General features: G+C 45.8%; 1 protein-coding gene across 1 annotated transcript; it reads left to right on the top strand.

Moving 5' to 3' along the window:
- Positions 1-1,826: 1,826 nt before the first annotated feature.
- On the top strand, positions 1,827-14,501 carry LOC124647877 (ankyrin-1-like). The gene is made up of 10 exons (XM_047187736.1): positions 1,827-1,995; positions 2,130-2,267; positions 3,950-4,092; positions 5,384-5,470; positions 5,587-5,709; positions 8,615-8,767; positions 9,257-9,358; positions 13,492-13,668; positions 13,757-13,836; positions 14,184-14,501. The coding sequence occupies exons 1-10, from the start codon at positions 1,827-1,829 to the stop codon at positions 14,251-14,253; spliced, it is 1,242 nt and encodes a 413-aa protein (XP_047043692.1). The 3' UTR covers positions 14,254-14,501.
- Positions 14,502-15,432: the final 931 nt, after the last annotated feature.

Below are 15,432 nucleotides of genomic sequence, written 5' to 3'. Positions count from 1 at the left end.
TAATGTAGTTTTAACATAGCAATTTAATTTAGCGCAACCTCCGGGCTCTACGCCCGTTGGATAGCCTTCATCCTCTGGACCAGACCAACGCTTGACACACTATCATGGAGTCCGTCCATGTTCTCATCCACAAGTCAACGTCACCCCATCTTTTCCCCCATGTGATCCAGATCACAGCACGCCCCGTTCTCGGTAGACCCACCACCGTGCCTTCGCAGCGCCGCCACCGTTGCCATTAACCTCCGCCTCTTGGAGCCACGCGTCGTCGGAGAGAGCCGCCACCATCCTCCGCTGCACCGCCTTGTACCCCAGGGGCCCGCCGTCGACATCCACTACGCAGTCCGCTGCCGCTGACCTCCAACTCGTCGACCTACTCCGAGGGGGTCTGCCGCTGACCTCCACTCCGACGCCCTATGCCATGAGGGGGCCGTCGTCGACCTCCACGAACCAACGAGGACGTGCTCATCGCGGAGGACCTCCACTGTGGCGCCTGTAGCGGCTCTTCCACCACCGACGCCGCTGGTGTGCCCAACGAGTTCTTCGGAGTTCCTCCACCGCCAACTCCCGGTGAGGGCGGATCCCGAAGTTGCAACGAGCGCGTGCGCGAGCTACAATTGGTCAGCGGCGATGCTACAAATTTCGAGCAGCAGATTTGAAAATTGTCACCATCGATGTTGAAAACGGTGCTACTAACAGTCATCAGCGGTGCTGCAAACAGTCAGCGCATGTGCTTCAAAATGTTAGCCGCGGTGTTACAAACAGTCAGTAACGATGCTGCAAGAAGCATGCGAGGGTGCTTCTAGCCGGAGTTAGGATACTTGCCAACGCTGTGCCGACGAGTAGCTAACGGTGCTACGATAGTATATTTTTTCTACAAATATTCTGTTGTTTTTCTATTTTAGTACATAATTGTTGCTATAAGATCTCCGATGAGGTCTTCGGTGATGTCGGTTTTGCTTCAATAGCACAAAGTTTTTGCTACCAGATCTCCGGCGAGGTCCGGTCTTCAATCTATGCGGACCGTTTTTTGCTTCAATGAAGCAAAAGCAGGCTTTTTCTGCTGCGATGAAGCAAATTAATGATTTTGACAGAAATTGGGCACATGTCACGCTGTGGACTAGGAGGCTGGGAGCGGAAAAAATCCTCCTGAGGATTGCTAGCACTACCTCTTTAATATAAGTTATGTTATTATTTTTATGTAAAAAAATGATTAAATGTAAAATGTTAATTTCCAAAAAAAGGAAAATTAAATTATTCACGGCGGAGGGAGTAGTATCTATGGAAGATCCAAACGGAACATAGGTGTCCCGGAAATTCTTGCTGAACAATTGTAGCTCCTAAATTCTTGTACTCCGTAGAATAGCAATTTTGGTCACGGCTGCAATTTCTCTCAAAAGCTAGCCTTCCGAGTTGCGACCTCGGTATCTCCTCTTCCCGCGCAGTACACAGTACAGCTGTCTCCCACTTCCACTCCCCATCTCCTGCTTCTCTGCTTCAGACCACCAAACCCTACCAGCTCGCTCCCATTCCGCCGCCATGGCGCGCCCTAGCCACGACTTCGCCTACGGTAAGCGCCTCCCCTCCCCCTCTCTCCCTCCGCCGCCCCAAACCTAACCGTAACGGATCCTCCTCTCCCTGCAGCTGACGGGACGCCGGAGATGCGGCTCCTCGGCGCGGCGACCACGGGCGACCTCGCCCTCCTCGAGCGTACGCTTCTGCCCCTCTCCCACCTCTCTTCTTTCTGGCCTTTTTGGTGTGCGCCGGCCCCGATTTTAGTATCTTTTTTGGTTTTTGGGGAGCCGATCGATCCGTACGTACGTGCAGGGATGGCGATTCAGCTCGATGGTTGTCGCGGCCGCCTTGCGGAGGCGGTGGAAGCCGTCAAAGATAACGGCATTGGGGCGCTGCACCTCGCCGCCGGGGGCAAGAAAGCCGAAGTGTGCGAGTTCCTTGTCGAGGATGTCCGGGTGGATGTGGATGCCCTTGACATGTGTGGTGTGTCTGCTATCTCAGTTTTTGTTAACACCCTACCGTGATATAGAAAAAATCTGAATATATGCATACACAACTTTATTTGTTTGTTCCGATGTAAATGCGTAACCTTTCCTTGTTGTTCTTGTTCTTGACAGGTAGAACACCTCTCGTTTGGGCAATTAGTTGTAAAAAAGGGAAGATGGATATTGTCAGGTATCTTCTTGATCATGGTGCCAATCCAAATAACGTCGACAAAACAGGGTGTACTCCTCTCCATGAGGCCACCAAAATAGGCAACTCTCTCTCTCTCTCTCCCCCCTATGCATTGAAGTGCTGCCATTACTTTCGTCAACATGTCGTTGAGTACTCCATGTCTTCAAGTGTTGAATGTTGTCATTCGCAAAAAGGAAAAAAAAAGTGATGAATGTTGTGAACATATCTATAATATCTAAATAGGAGCAACCCACTAAGTTGATTTACTGTTGGGTCTCCACTGGGTGAATGAAGAGAGACAAAAGGGATTGCAATTGGGATTAATTTCTGTGCCTGTGCTAATAGAGTAGAAGATGCAAAAAAAAAAAAAAAAATTCTTTGGCATAGAACATGTTCACAAACTGTTCATTCTGTGCATGGTCCATTTTGTGCGCAATACACGCGTAGTGATCTATGGCTTTGTAGAACTGCTTCGTGTCTCAACCATAGTTGCCAGAATTCCGGATCGTCTGGTTCGAGGTACGGGGTCGAGGGTCGAGGATCGGCATCTCAGCGAACAGGGATCGATGAGGGGTATAAATCTTTGGTACGAAAATTTGGGTCGGGGATCGCGATCCACTTTGTTCTGGATCGAAGTAGAGATGAACAAGCTGAGAATCGTATCGAGAACCAAACTGAGGTTGGGTGGTTAGGAGGGTGGTTGTACCCCCAGCCCACCAGAGTTCAAACCCAAGGTTTGACATATGTGTGTCTCATAAAGGCGGAATATTCTTTCAGTGGGAGGCGACGTTCCCGTCGACAGCGAGGCGTCTGTGGTGACTTCGTCAATTTCAAGATCCAATCCGCCGGCTCGGTCTTCCGGAGGTGCTCATAGGGGTAGGGTGTGCGTGTGTGCGTTCATAGGGGTGAGTGTATGCGCGTGTATGTGAGCGCCTGCGTTTGTACTATGTTTCTCAAAAAAAAAAAATCGTATCCGCTGTGCTTAGGAAAGAAGAGACGAAGAGGCCTGAAATCAAGCGTATTAATTCGGCCAGATATGACGCCTGGAATTACCCTTTTTAACTTTGTCTTTAAAAGCAGTTTCCATACTTTAGATTCTAATTTGGTAGGCAAGCAATCAGCAAACGGGATCGTGATCCCGCGCCGAACCATGTCGTTCCGCTCGACGTTCCCGACTGACATAGGCATCCCAAATGGGCCTGCCGAATATAGTACCCGGGGTTTATTGAAGGCCCACTACCCGAAGGATAAGAAGATTCGGAAGCCCAAGATGTGTTAAAGGAAAAGATAGAGTTGTAATAGGAAGTGTTATTTGTAATCTGGCGGGATGAGTTAGAAACCGTCCCGGACTGCGTAACTTGTACAAAACGAAACCCTCGGCTCCACCTCTTATATAAAGGGGGAGTCGAGGGACGAAGAGATCATCGAATCATTGTCTGCAAACCCTAGTTTTCATATTCTTCGAGTACTTTTCGGCTGAAACCTTCGAGATCTACTTGCCCTCTACTTCTAACTAAACCCTAGCCTACAATCCATAGGCATTGACAAGTTAATCCCCTGTCACCGACCCCGTTCCGGATCGATCGATCCTGGATCGTGGTACGCGGCACCGATCCCGAACCTGGCTACTATGGTCTCAACTCAATTGATACGAGTCGAAAGAACTGAAGTAGAGCATATAAGACTTGCTAATAAAATAATGGTTACATTTACTCTCTTCTTTGCGAGTCGGTTATATTTACTTCCCGAACGTCTGATTCAGGGCACTGTGAAGCAGTAGAACTCTTGCTCTCTAGAGGCGCTTATGTCGATCCAATTTCTACTCATCACGGAACACCGTTGCATGTTGCTGCTGAGCATAAGCAGCATGGTGCCATGAAGATTTTGTTGGATCACCGTGCAGATGTAAGTTCCATTATGCGTTTCTTTATAGTTTTCTTGCAGTCGCATTTGTTGATAATGTTTGCCCTTCTGCTTTCTCCATTTTACTTTTAGTTGAATCTTGACAGTAAGATTAGTTAATATTTTACTGGTTTGTCTCTGGAATCTGGAGAAGTACACACAGTTGTGAACATTTGGAAATTAGATTATCATTCTCCTTTTACGGATCAATTGGGTATACAATGATGTCCTGCGAAATTTTAAGTGATGCTGGAAAACTAGTTTCACCGTACATGCTGTTCTGCAGTAAGCAGAGAGTCATGGTCTCTTTCTTTGATTATATGCTTCTCGTGTACACATAGTTTCACCTTCTAAGGTTGAAAAGGATTATCATAACGCATTCTGTTTAGGAATCTAATATTTCACACATGTCAACCCCAAGATACCCCACCCAAATAGCTACGCTTACTACTGCTAACTGCATCACAAAATTTAGGAATAAGTCAACAAACTGATAATTGATTTTTTAAAAGAATGACCAGCACTTGGTGGCCTATCACATTGGAAATAACATCTACTTGCAGAAGCTTTCCTTCTTTGTGAGTGTTGCTATGGTCATGCTAAACGGATGAATTGTTGGAGATGGTTAGATTCAGTTCAAAGATATGTGGAGCTGAGAAGGAGCATTAAGGGAGTTAGAGAACAAGGAGGGCAACAGATGCGAGCATCAATACAAAATGGGGAGGAAAGGTGGTACCTATCGTGCAAATGGTGGGTTGGGGGACATATTTAGTAGTAGAGGCGGAACTTGTATGTGATGGTGAGGCAGACACGAAGTTGGTTGCAAATAAGACCACTTCAGTGAATTGAACTTCTCTACCTCGATTCTAAACTTCTTTGGGTGTACGCTGTACCCAAGCAGAACTGTCAAGGTCACCATGTATTTCTTCTTGAGCTTGTTTTTTCAGATGTGATGGCCCAAAATATGGAACATCGGCGATTGAAGCAATACATAAGTCTTAGTTGTTATCTTTATATCTCAAATAAGTTGTTGGTTGTCATATTGATATAAGGACTAATAGTGAAGAATTGACTAGCGATGCACTGTGTTACCAAATATTGCCATGTTGAATTGTTGATGATGTGTTTTTTTTTTTTTTTTTTTTTTGCAATGCTGCACCAACTGCCCTCGTTTTCTTCCATTCACTAAGGTTCATTGTCATGTGACATGGTTTCATCTTATTGTGATTATATGTATTATTTGTTATTTATGTATCATGAATTTGTTGAGCTAATTACTTGCATCTCTTTTCAGTTTAACAAGATTCAGGGCATTTTCAACTCACCTCTCATAATTGCTATCTGTAGTCGCTCAGTGAAATGTGTGAACCTACTGCTAGAGGTACGGCTCCATCTCATGTGTTAAGCTAAAAATGCATCTAGGTGTAGGGAAGATGCGGACAGATGAATTGTGAGACATATTACTCAGGAGGAAACATTGATTCTGTTATATGCTAGGCTGGTGCGGATGTGAAGGGTGTGCTTACTGCAACCCCCTTGCAAGCTGCTGCAAGAAATGGCCTAACTGACGTCCTCAAGCCCCTATTGGACGCTGGTGCAGATCCCAATGTTCGAAATGAAGTAAGTTCCATGTTCACTGGTGTACACAATCACATCATGGTTGGTTGTTTACATTAAATAACTATGCATTGTCCATCCTTGACCTTTGGTAATACAAGTCCCATTGTCAGTCATATCTAATAACAGTTAACTCAGGTAGGTGCACATACTTAAACTGTGGAAATATGATTACCATAGTCAGTCGTATCTAACTAATAGTTAACTATGGTTAAGTGCGCTAATATAAACTCAGTGATGTCAACTAGTAATAGTGACATGTAAATTAAATATGAAAAATACTAGTAGTAAAATAAGTAGTGATGAAAGGTTGCTTAGGAACTTGTTGCCTGATTTTTAGATAATGGATGGGTTAATCTCCTGGCCTCTGCATCTAGATAACACACAGCCATAAGTTTAAGACAACAAAAAAACTTGCTGGATTATTTGGAGACATGTGCACTGCCTTATTATTTTTGAACAAGGGAAAGGCCCAGAAGGGCCTAGCTGCTACATTACTAACGTTGGGGGAGTACGAGTTACAGAGGACATCAGCAAAACAGGAAAACACAAAGCAGTCCTCAAATTTTACAGAAAGAACCCTAAACATCTGACAGGAAACATGATCGTGTTCTTCTCCTCCGCCACCTGAACGAGGACTCCATTGTCGGCTGCCCCCGCCACCACCGGGGATTTTTTTCGATAAAGAGTATATATTAATATCAAGAAGATACCAATTACACCCAGCCTCTGCAACAACGCATGCCCCTAATGGCAATACGGATGCACACATCCAAAAAAAGAAGAATTACATAAAAGAAAAGTCCCACTACAGGGATCTGTTCCTTGTAGCATTAAACCAAACATCACCAATGCAGCATCAGAAATCCATCTTCTCCAAAAGCGACGCCTCCAAGAAGGAAACAGTGCACAAGTACTGCCGCCGCCCTGATCATAGATCATAGATCATAGGTTTTAACCCTGGAGAAAGTCCGCACTCGCAAAACAATGCCTTCAACAAGGCCATTGCCAGACACAACCAATTAAGGCCAGACATTGGATTTTCACCCTACAAATCACCAAAGCCAATTCCTCATCACCACCAGCACCCATCTTCTCCAAAGGCGACGCCTCCAAGAAGGAAACAGTGCACAAGTACCGCCGCCGCCCTGATCATAGATCATAGATCATAGGTTTTAACCCTGGAGAAAGTCCGCACTCGTAAAACAATGCCTTCAACAAGGCCATTGCCAGACACAACCAATTAAGGCCAGACATTGGATTTTCACCCTACAAATCACCAAAGCCAATTCTTCATCACCACTAGCACGTGAACCACCATTTATAGACCTCAGAACTCGGCTTCCATGCCATTCTCCGCGATTGACTTCACCATGGAACTAAAGACATGTCCCATGATGGGAACAAGCTTCGCCTCGCTTCCTCTGAAAACAAACTGTCAGAAAAAAACATGCTCGCGCATATGACCGAATACCATTCGATCCGGCAACCTCCAGGCATGTTGTCCATTTGGAGTTCGCCGGCGGAGCCTTCCGGAACTCGACACCCCGGCCAGATCAATGGAGGCATGCATCAAGCAGATCATCGTCATGGCGTGAGTGAGATCCTAGGACCACCACCTTTATTCATGCCGTACGAGCAGCACCCATGCTACCCGTCGGCACCCTGGAAGCCGCCACACCAAACCCTACCAGCAGCCTAGAGGGCTAGTCCAGCAACGGGAAAGGAGATAACATAGCAGGGTCAATCCCCCACCGGATCCGGCCCAACCACGCACCGAAGCGGATCAGGGAGGCGGCACGGGACACCCAGATCGAGATCTAGTGTTTCCACCACCACCACCCGCCGGCCCTGCACCTTTACCGCCGGTCATGGCATCGCCGGAGAGGAATACCGCCACCACCCCGACCAGGGGCGCCGCTGTGGTCGCTGCTCGACGACGAGCCAGCCAACACCGCCCTACCAGCCATGGCGGCCATCCCCGGCGACCTCTGCCCCCAAACCACCTACGACAGCTGGGCCCGTCGCCGCCGTGAGGGCCTGCGGCGTGAGGAGCAGAGGCTGCGTGGAGCTCTGGCGGCGGCGCGAGGAGTCGCCCCCGGTGTCGCCCTTGGGTGCGACACACGGGGTTACCCTTGGAGGCATATATGCCAGAGCCACCACCAGGGATAGAAACACTTGAGGCAGCAAGTGCGATGAACACTGATGAGAATCCTAGGAAGGGCCTCCGACTGGAGATTGAATGAATGCCCTCAATGGTGTCTGGAGGGGCTGCCTCTTCAGCCAAAGATCACACTGGCGAGACAAGGCAACCATGTGGAGATCTCGGATTTGCAGCACTGATCTTCCCCTCGACCACCTGGAATCGTCGACAGCAGCATCAGCATGCTCCTGCCAATCGGCACCATGCTAACGAAGAAGACATCGGACACTACCGCGTCAACCCAGTCTCTTGCCACGAGTAAGGGCCACATTGTTGAAGGAGATGTCGGCGGTACCATCCTCCGCCTCCATCTCCCGCCATAGGAGCACCAAGGAGAAGAGAGCTACCACTAGAAGTCGCCGGGCTTGGGCATAGCGCCAAACACAAACCCTAGCACTAGAAGTAACCCTAGACTACTACTAGGGACTCACCCTTCTGGCCGACGGCCACCACTGGAGAGGAGAGGGGAGGGGCCGACCGTCCCCGGATCTGGTGAAGAACAAGGGAAGCATGTTGGGCGAGTGGTTTGTGTGTGCCCTGCCTTATGGATAAGGATGAACTTATCCCATGACCTACAGTTTGGCATGAATGGAATACTATTGGGCATATTTTTAGTTATACACCTTTGCATCTGGCTGAATTTCTGTTAATCTATTTCTCCTACAAGTACATTGATGAGATTCAACTTTGTCTTTTTCTTAACAGTTTGGTCACTTGCCAATACAACTTGCGGCATACTTTGGTACACGCAGAGATGTTGAGATCCTGTTTGAAGTTACTTCTTCTCGTATTCCAGCTTTACATGATTGGAGCGTTGATGGTATAATTAGTTATATAAAGTCAGAGCCAAAGTTGGAGGTACGAGAAAGATCATCATGTGCTTATTAGAATATATTTCCTTATGTGCCGTAGTCTTAAGATAAATATTGAATGGAACTGTTTAGGCAAGAAACTTAAAATTAATCTCTCATTCGTAAAGACCTTTGGTCTTGCATTTTTCGTGAATTCTCGTTTTGACATTTTTGAACTATAAAACTTACACTAGATGACATTCCCTGTTTTTGGTTTTCATTCAATTGTGATGCACCATACAAATTTCATGAAGAAAAAACAATGAGATCCTCTGGGGCTTGTCAGAGTATGACAAAGGTAATTGTGCAACTGACCTTGTGGGGTTTGGAGTCAACATGGTACCTGAATTTCTGCTTGTTTTCACTAGCATGCAATCGTACCACATAAATGAAATTATGACACAGTTAAATATGAAAAAATTCTATTCCTTTTTAAGTTATTTGCACACCAATGTCCTCAATCTCGATGCCGTTTAATTTCTGTTTACATTTTCAGGATCTCCCTTTGTCTAAAATGTCATTAGCTAAGTTGAAAGAAGAAGGAGACAAAGCTTTGTGCAAAAAGGATTACAACGCGGCAATAGAATTCTATAACATGGTACACTATTGCACTATGCTTGCTCCTGATGCTTGTTTCTGTTCCCCTACCATCGTTATCTCATTTGATTTGTATCCATTGCAATGGCTTACATCACTATCTGATGTTTTTTCTGGATGCTTGTGCAAGCTATTTTTTTTATTTTTTTGAGGAACGCCTCAAAGAGGGGCAGGGAGCACCTGCAATTCATTTATAAAGAGAGAATTGACCCGGTTTATGAGGAGAACCATACAAAGCGTTTATTCAAGGAAAACCATGCAAAACCCTGACTATGGATAAGCAACCTAGGAACCTAGGCACAAAGCATCGCTGCACCAAAAAGTCCCATTGGCAAAACAATCCTCTGCCAGAGCTCCAGGCCGGAGTGTGAAGCCAGATCCTTACGCCAGTAAATGTAAGCAGATATGACAACTGCCTTGACCAATGCCACTCAATCGATGATGAGCTCCCACTGCCCCGAAGCCGCAACCACAGGCCAGGCCCAAGCAAGATTCACATCACTTCAGGCCAGCCTCCGATGCTAGTAGTGATCTTGAAGACGAAGCCTCTAAGGAGGGGTTGACGCGGTTGTTGTTTGACCTGGCAAAACCGGTCTGTGGTTTTCACCCGGAAAACCACAACCGTGAGGGTGGAAGAGGCACTGGTGCTGCAAGGCGACGTCTCCAAGATTGGACGATGTCTGAAGACGTCGCTGGCCCCAATAAGAATCAGGGTTGGGGTTTCACCCACATCCACCATGGCCCCCCATCGCAGATCTGGAGATTTGATCATTGCCAGAGGCCGCCGCAACCGCCAGCCAGGTCCATGAGCACCCGCCCTACCACCACGGCAGCACCCAACGACCAGGATCATCAGCCAGACGATCACCGCAACCAAATCTGGCTCCTGCTCATCACAGGCCAGCCATCGCGGACCTCAATCCACGTCGAGCCGCCACCTTTGGGCTCCATCCACCAGCCACCGTCTGGACAAGGGCCCACGAGAGCCCTGCGAAGCCAACGCCACTGCCCTCCACCTTGGGGTAGAGGCATGCCCATGGATAGAGGCCCGCCACCACGGCGTCCAGGGGGAGCTAGGGTGGAGCTCCCCTGTTAGCTAGGTCAGGCCATGTACAATGGAAGATGCTTAGAGGGGTGCTTAGGAAAATAAACCAAGCATTTTGCTAAGCACTGGTGTTTAGAGAAAAAACTGATTTATTTTTCTAAGCACCCCTTTAAGCACCTTCCATTATACATGCTCTCAGGCGCTCCGGTGCTGCCAGGGAGACTTAGGGAGGATCTCTGATCGCCATGTCGGGTGCCCCCGTGCTGAGCAGCACGGGAGGGAGAGTGAAACTTCGCTCTGCTGCTGTCCGTCACTGACCGTGCTTTATTGCTCTTCGCTCACATTTTCCTACTCTTTTTAATGTTTTATTTCTTGATATAAGAATAGGAGTTCAAGTGTGAATTGCTAATTGTACTGCATAGCCCAAGGGACAAATATGTATCACAAGGGTCATGGACACTCAAGGACAAAGTGTATAGGCACTTATACTCTTTAAGGCATGTCCAATGGCGGACGCCTATCCAGGCGCTTAAGAAGAATAAAATAATTGTAATTAAATCAGAACATATTTAAGCGCTTGTCTGCTCAACGCGAGGCGCTAATCAAGGCCGCAAAACTGCCGAGCTACTCATGCGCGCTAGCATCCCCGCTTCACGCCGTACACAGAGAAAAGGGCTAAGCGGCCGACACATATTGTTGCGTCGATGCAACACGGGCGCTAGGATTAGAAGCCGAAACTGCCGATTGTCCAGGAAATTAACCCTGGCGCCTGGCTTTAGCGCCCCCCATTGTACATGCCCTTATAATATCCACGCTTATGAGTTATGGCTTGACGGTGACCTTGTTAGTGCCAACACACATACGCTTGTTGGCCTGCACAATGGAGTCGCTTTTTTAGCGTGTCATCGCTAGGGTGATTGCTTTTTTTTTGAGAGATAATATATATTAAAAAGCTAGCAAGCCGCCTCATTAAAAACCTTCCAGCCCCCTTAGGTACCCTGGTAAGGAAAAGAGTGCGTCAAAACTTGCAGCCATCAGAGTCACGCCAAGTTACAATCAGCCTGAAGGCTGTGAACTAGAAAAGCAGGTGGCTCAGCATTCCAGGAAAACGACCCATCTTGTAAACTTGTATACTTCGCACAAGAATGAGCCGCCTGGTTAGCCTCGCGACGAGCATGACTTAAGCTAAAATTTGTAAACAACAAACTCAGCTCACTAATCTCATCTAGAATCTGTTTGATCACTGATCGATCATTAGCTCTATTTTGCCAAAGTCGAACCAACTCTTCGGAGTCAACTTCAAAAACGACACTGTTGAAACCCCTTTCTTGAGCATACAAAACCGCATCTCTAAGCGCCAAGGACTCCACAGTCAGCGGATCAGACAAACCTCGGTAAGTTTTACCCGTAGCACCACGAAAAACTACCCCCTCCCGTGCAACAGCACCAGTAGCTGCTAGACCATCATTGACATTAATTGCACCATCGGAATTAATTTTAACAACTCCATCAGGTGGTCTCTGCCATTTACATTCCGGCCTAGCAGGTTTAGGAGTACCCTTCTCCCTTGGTAACTCAAGGGTCTGTAAGGTCTCTCTCACCATCTCCATAGTTCTAGCTGGATTAAAACCAGATTCACCATGAGTCAGATTGTTTCTCGATGACCAGATCGAGTACATGACTGAGGTTATAATAGCTCTCTCATGTTGGTTGAAAAAAGACTCACAAAGGATATCTCTTGCCCAGGTCAATGGGTGTAGTTTCGGCAATTTCACTAACAGAATTTCCTTTGCTGCTTCCCAAAACAACTTTGCATGACTGCATTCAATTAAGGCATGCATCACACTTTCAGATTCTGCCTTACACAGAGCACAAGTGCTGTTTTCCATTATATGTCGCCGTGACAGAGTCCTATAGTCAGGAAGAATTCCTTGAAGAACTCGCCACCAAAAAACACGCACCTTAGGTATTACTGGCAGTTTCCATAATCTTTTCCATACTTCAGTATTATTTTCAGACGAAGACACAGTAAATCCAATGGCTAGGGTGATTGCTTGCCTTGTAAGACTTTCATATTAACATTCTTGAGCAGTATGACCTTCACAATGACCCCAATAGCACCAGGGTGGAACTAATGATCATATGGGTCCCTGGCACAAGCCTGGTCACGTCTCTGCTAATATGACTATCACCATGTCCGGAAAACCGTCTCAGCGTATTCCCTTAAATTAAGACAGTTCATTGAAACCATGGTGGGTCATGATCAGCGCTTTCATCAGAGTGGTTTAGTTTGGGAATTGGGTGGTGTTGGGATTTATTGGTCAATCACTTTGTTTGTTAATCTAGGTTATGTACAATGATTAAAACGTAGATGTAAAATAGTATACCATTTGGTAGATCATTTAGAGTGAGAAAATACTGAAAAGGTCTATCCTGTTCTTCATGGTTACATTTAGCATTTGAATTTGTATTTCCTGATATAATGGGGAAAGCTTAAGTTTGTTGTGGAATGGCGACAATTATGGGAAAATGTGATCAGTGCATGCCTACCAGATGATCTAGCCGTATTTTTTTTTCCATTTTCGTCTTTATCCCTCTGCTATATAAAATTTAATAGCTCTAGTATGCCACATCTGCAAAAAAAAAAAAGTTGGGTGTGTCTCCAAATCTTTGCTTGGTATGTTTTAGGTAGGGTGTCAAAGGTTTTAGCATTACCTTGCTAAGTGTAGATGTGTGCATACACTCATTAACCAAGGTTGACCCATGTAAGAGATGCGTGTATGTATACATACCATACGTTGATGAAGAAGAGGCACAATGGGAACAGAGAAACTCTTCTCACTTCGTGACATATGCATCAACAGCCTTGATTAATTGGCTGCTTGTGGGAGCAGTTTTGACTTAAAGCTGTTTCCACTTTTCGAAGAGACACCTCCACATGTGATTTATCTCGTCGTTTATGATGTATGTTCTCTTTCTTTGCTTGGTACTGCATATTCATTTATTTACCTAGTCTTTGTCCTAGAAATCTGTGGTCTATATGGATTTGTCAGGAAATATGTGATGTTTGTTTGGTTTGTTGGCTGTAGGCTTTGTTGGTTGATTCTGAAGATGTTGATGCATTCATGCTTGGCAATAGGGGGTTTTGCCGCCTTCAACTGGGCAATGGAGAGGGTGCTTTAAGTGATGCCCTTCTTTGCAGGACAATGCGACCTAACTGTGCGCAGACATGTGGGCTGCAGGGCTACTCATATGTGCAACTAAAGGTGATACAGAATCACTATTTCACACGTGTTTAAATCTTGCAGCTAAACCTTCTCGATGATCCACTCAACTCTATATCTTCATTCTTAGGAGTATGAAAAGGCATGTGATGCATTTCTCGACGGTCTCAAATTGATGCCATGCTATGTTGAAATCGAGGACGCGTTGAGGTAGCCTACCTCATCCACTCTAGCTGCATGCTTTATTTGAAGTCTAGTTTGTTGTGATATATACACCATGATTCAATTAGCATGACAATGTATTACGTAGTGTGTGGGAACTGTACAGAGGCAATCAAATAAATGGACTTGTATTACCAAAAAAAATATGAGCACGATATTTTGTCTATACAGTACACGCATGATTACCGTCCTATCTTTGCATTGATTTCTGTTTACTAACATCAGTAATGTGGCTAATGTTTGTGTTTCACTTGCCTGTTTGGCCCATTTCCACAAGAATTACTGCTTGAAAGGCATTCAGATGCTTTGCTGATCGTATTATCTGTAACGTGCAGGAAAGCTCTGAGATTATTGAAAGAATCTCACGCCGGCAAGAAGAGCAGCTCAAAAGGACAGATATCGTGAACCATGTATTTTTCTCTGAAGACAGAAATTTGACTAACAAGTCAAACGTACTGAATCTCCTGAGAAGCCCTTGCTGCCTGCTGAAGAACGAGGTGGTGCTTTCTGTGTTAAATTAGACAAGGGGCTGGAACCACGAATAACCTATGATTCCCTGTTGACTGTAGGTTCATGCATACTCTGACCGTAGTACTAGAAAGTATAAACCGTTGTTGATATCTTTAACCCTGTGATTGATGTCGACTGTAATGATTTAACTGAGTATCAGTATATTAGAACATGATCATAGATCATACTCTGGTTATGTATGCATGTTTTTATTTCTTCTGAAATGATCTTCATGCTTTGTTTTCTTGGGTGGAATGGTGTGTGGTCTGCAGTTCGTTGTCCAACTGTTTGTTCAGACGTGAGTCCTTCACAGCAGTCGAACTGACCTAGGACTTTGTCACAAACAAAAATAAAAACTGGCCAAGTCGATGTAACAGTTTGCACGTTTTTTTTTAGGTTGTTTGCAGGGTTGTTGATGGGAGCTAATGTGGTGGGCTGGGGTTTGGTAGGCTGGGGTTGAGCCTTTGGGTTTTTGTATTTGTAGAGGTGGTAGCGCGTCTTTGTGTGAAAACGATCGAGATTATCATGAAATGCATATAGTTTGCTACTCTTTTTTAAAGCGATAACTTATCGATGACAATGGTGGGTTATATTTTCAAACTTCATGGGTAATTGCAATGATGGACGGACGAAACCAAGAAAACCTATGGCCGCCGCTCGCGCGTGAACTCGTGTGGATTCTGGCACGGGCATGCGACGACATGTGTGCCACCCATCCAAGGCTCCAACAGCGACGACATGTGTGCCACCCATCCAAGGCTCCAACAGCGACACATTTTTCCAAAAAAATGTCAAAGTTGCCAAGGTCCACATGGAATTTACCCTGGCAACTTGTTTGCTGCGTGGCGCCAAAGGGCAAATGCAGGCATGTTTTCCCAATAGAAAATCCGTTTATTTATTATTACAATAATATGTATAGATTTGTTTCTATGAGAAAGTTCGTCACCCTTTTATAGGCGTGATATTTTTTGGTATTCTACATGGGCACAATATAGCTAGGGTAAAGTGCCTTGAGATAGTTACAAGACGAGTAAGAGCAACTGCTCAACACAACATCTGAAGCCAGAATGATCT

This window comes from Lolium rigidum, chromosome 4, assembly GCF_022539505.1.
Source record: "Lolium rigidum isolate FL_2022 chromosome 4, APGP_CSIRO_Lrig_0.1, whole genome shotgun sequence".
Lineage (NCBI taxonomy): Eukaryota > Viridiplantae > Streptophyta > Magnoliopsida > Poales > Poaceae > Lolium > Lolium rigidum.
Note: the sequence above shows the minus strand (reverse complement) of the source record. Positions and strands in the feature narration are given on the sequence as shown.

Bases quoted from the DNA above. Each gene is read 5' to 3' on its own strand.
- LOC124647877 (XM_047187736.1), top strand. From the start codon at position 1,827: ATGGCGATTCAGCTCGATGGTTGTCGCGGCCGCCTTGCGGAGGCGGTG. The intron at 5,471-5,586 runs GTACGGCTCCAT...GTTATATGCTAG, and splicing joins GTGTGAACCTACTGCTAGAG to GCTGGTGCGGATGTGAAGGG. The intron at 13,669-13,756 runs GTGATACAGAAT...CTTCATTCTTAG, and splicing joins ACTCATATGTGCAACTAAAG to GAGTATGAAAAGGCATGTGA.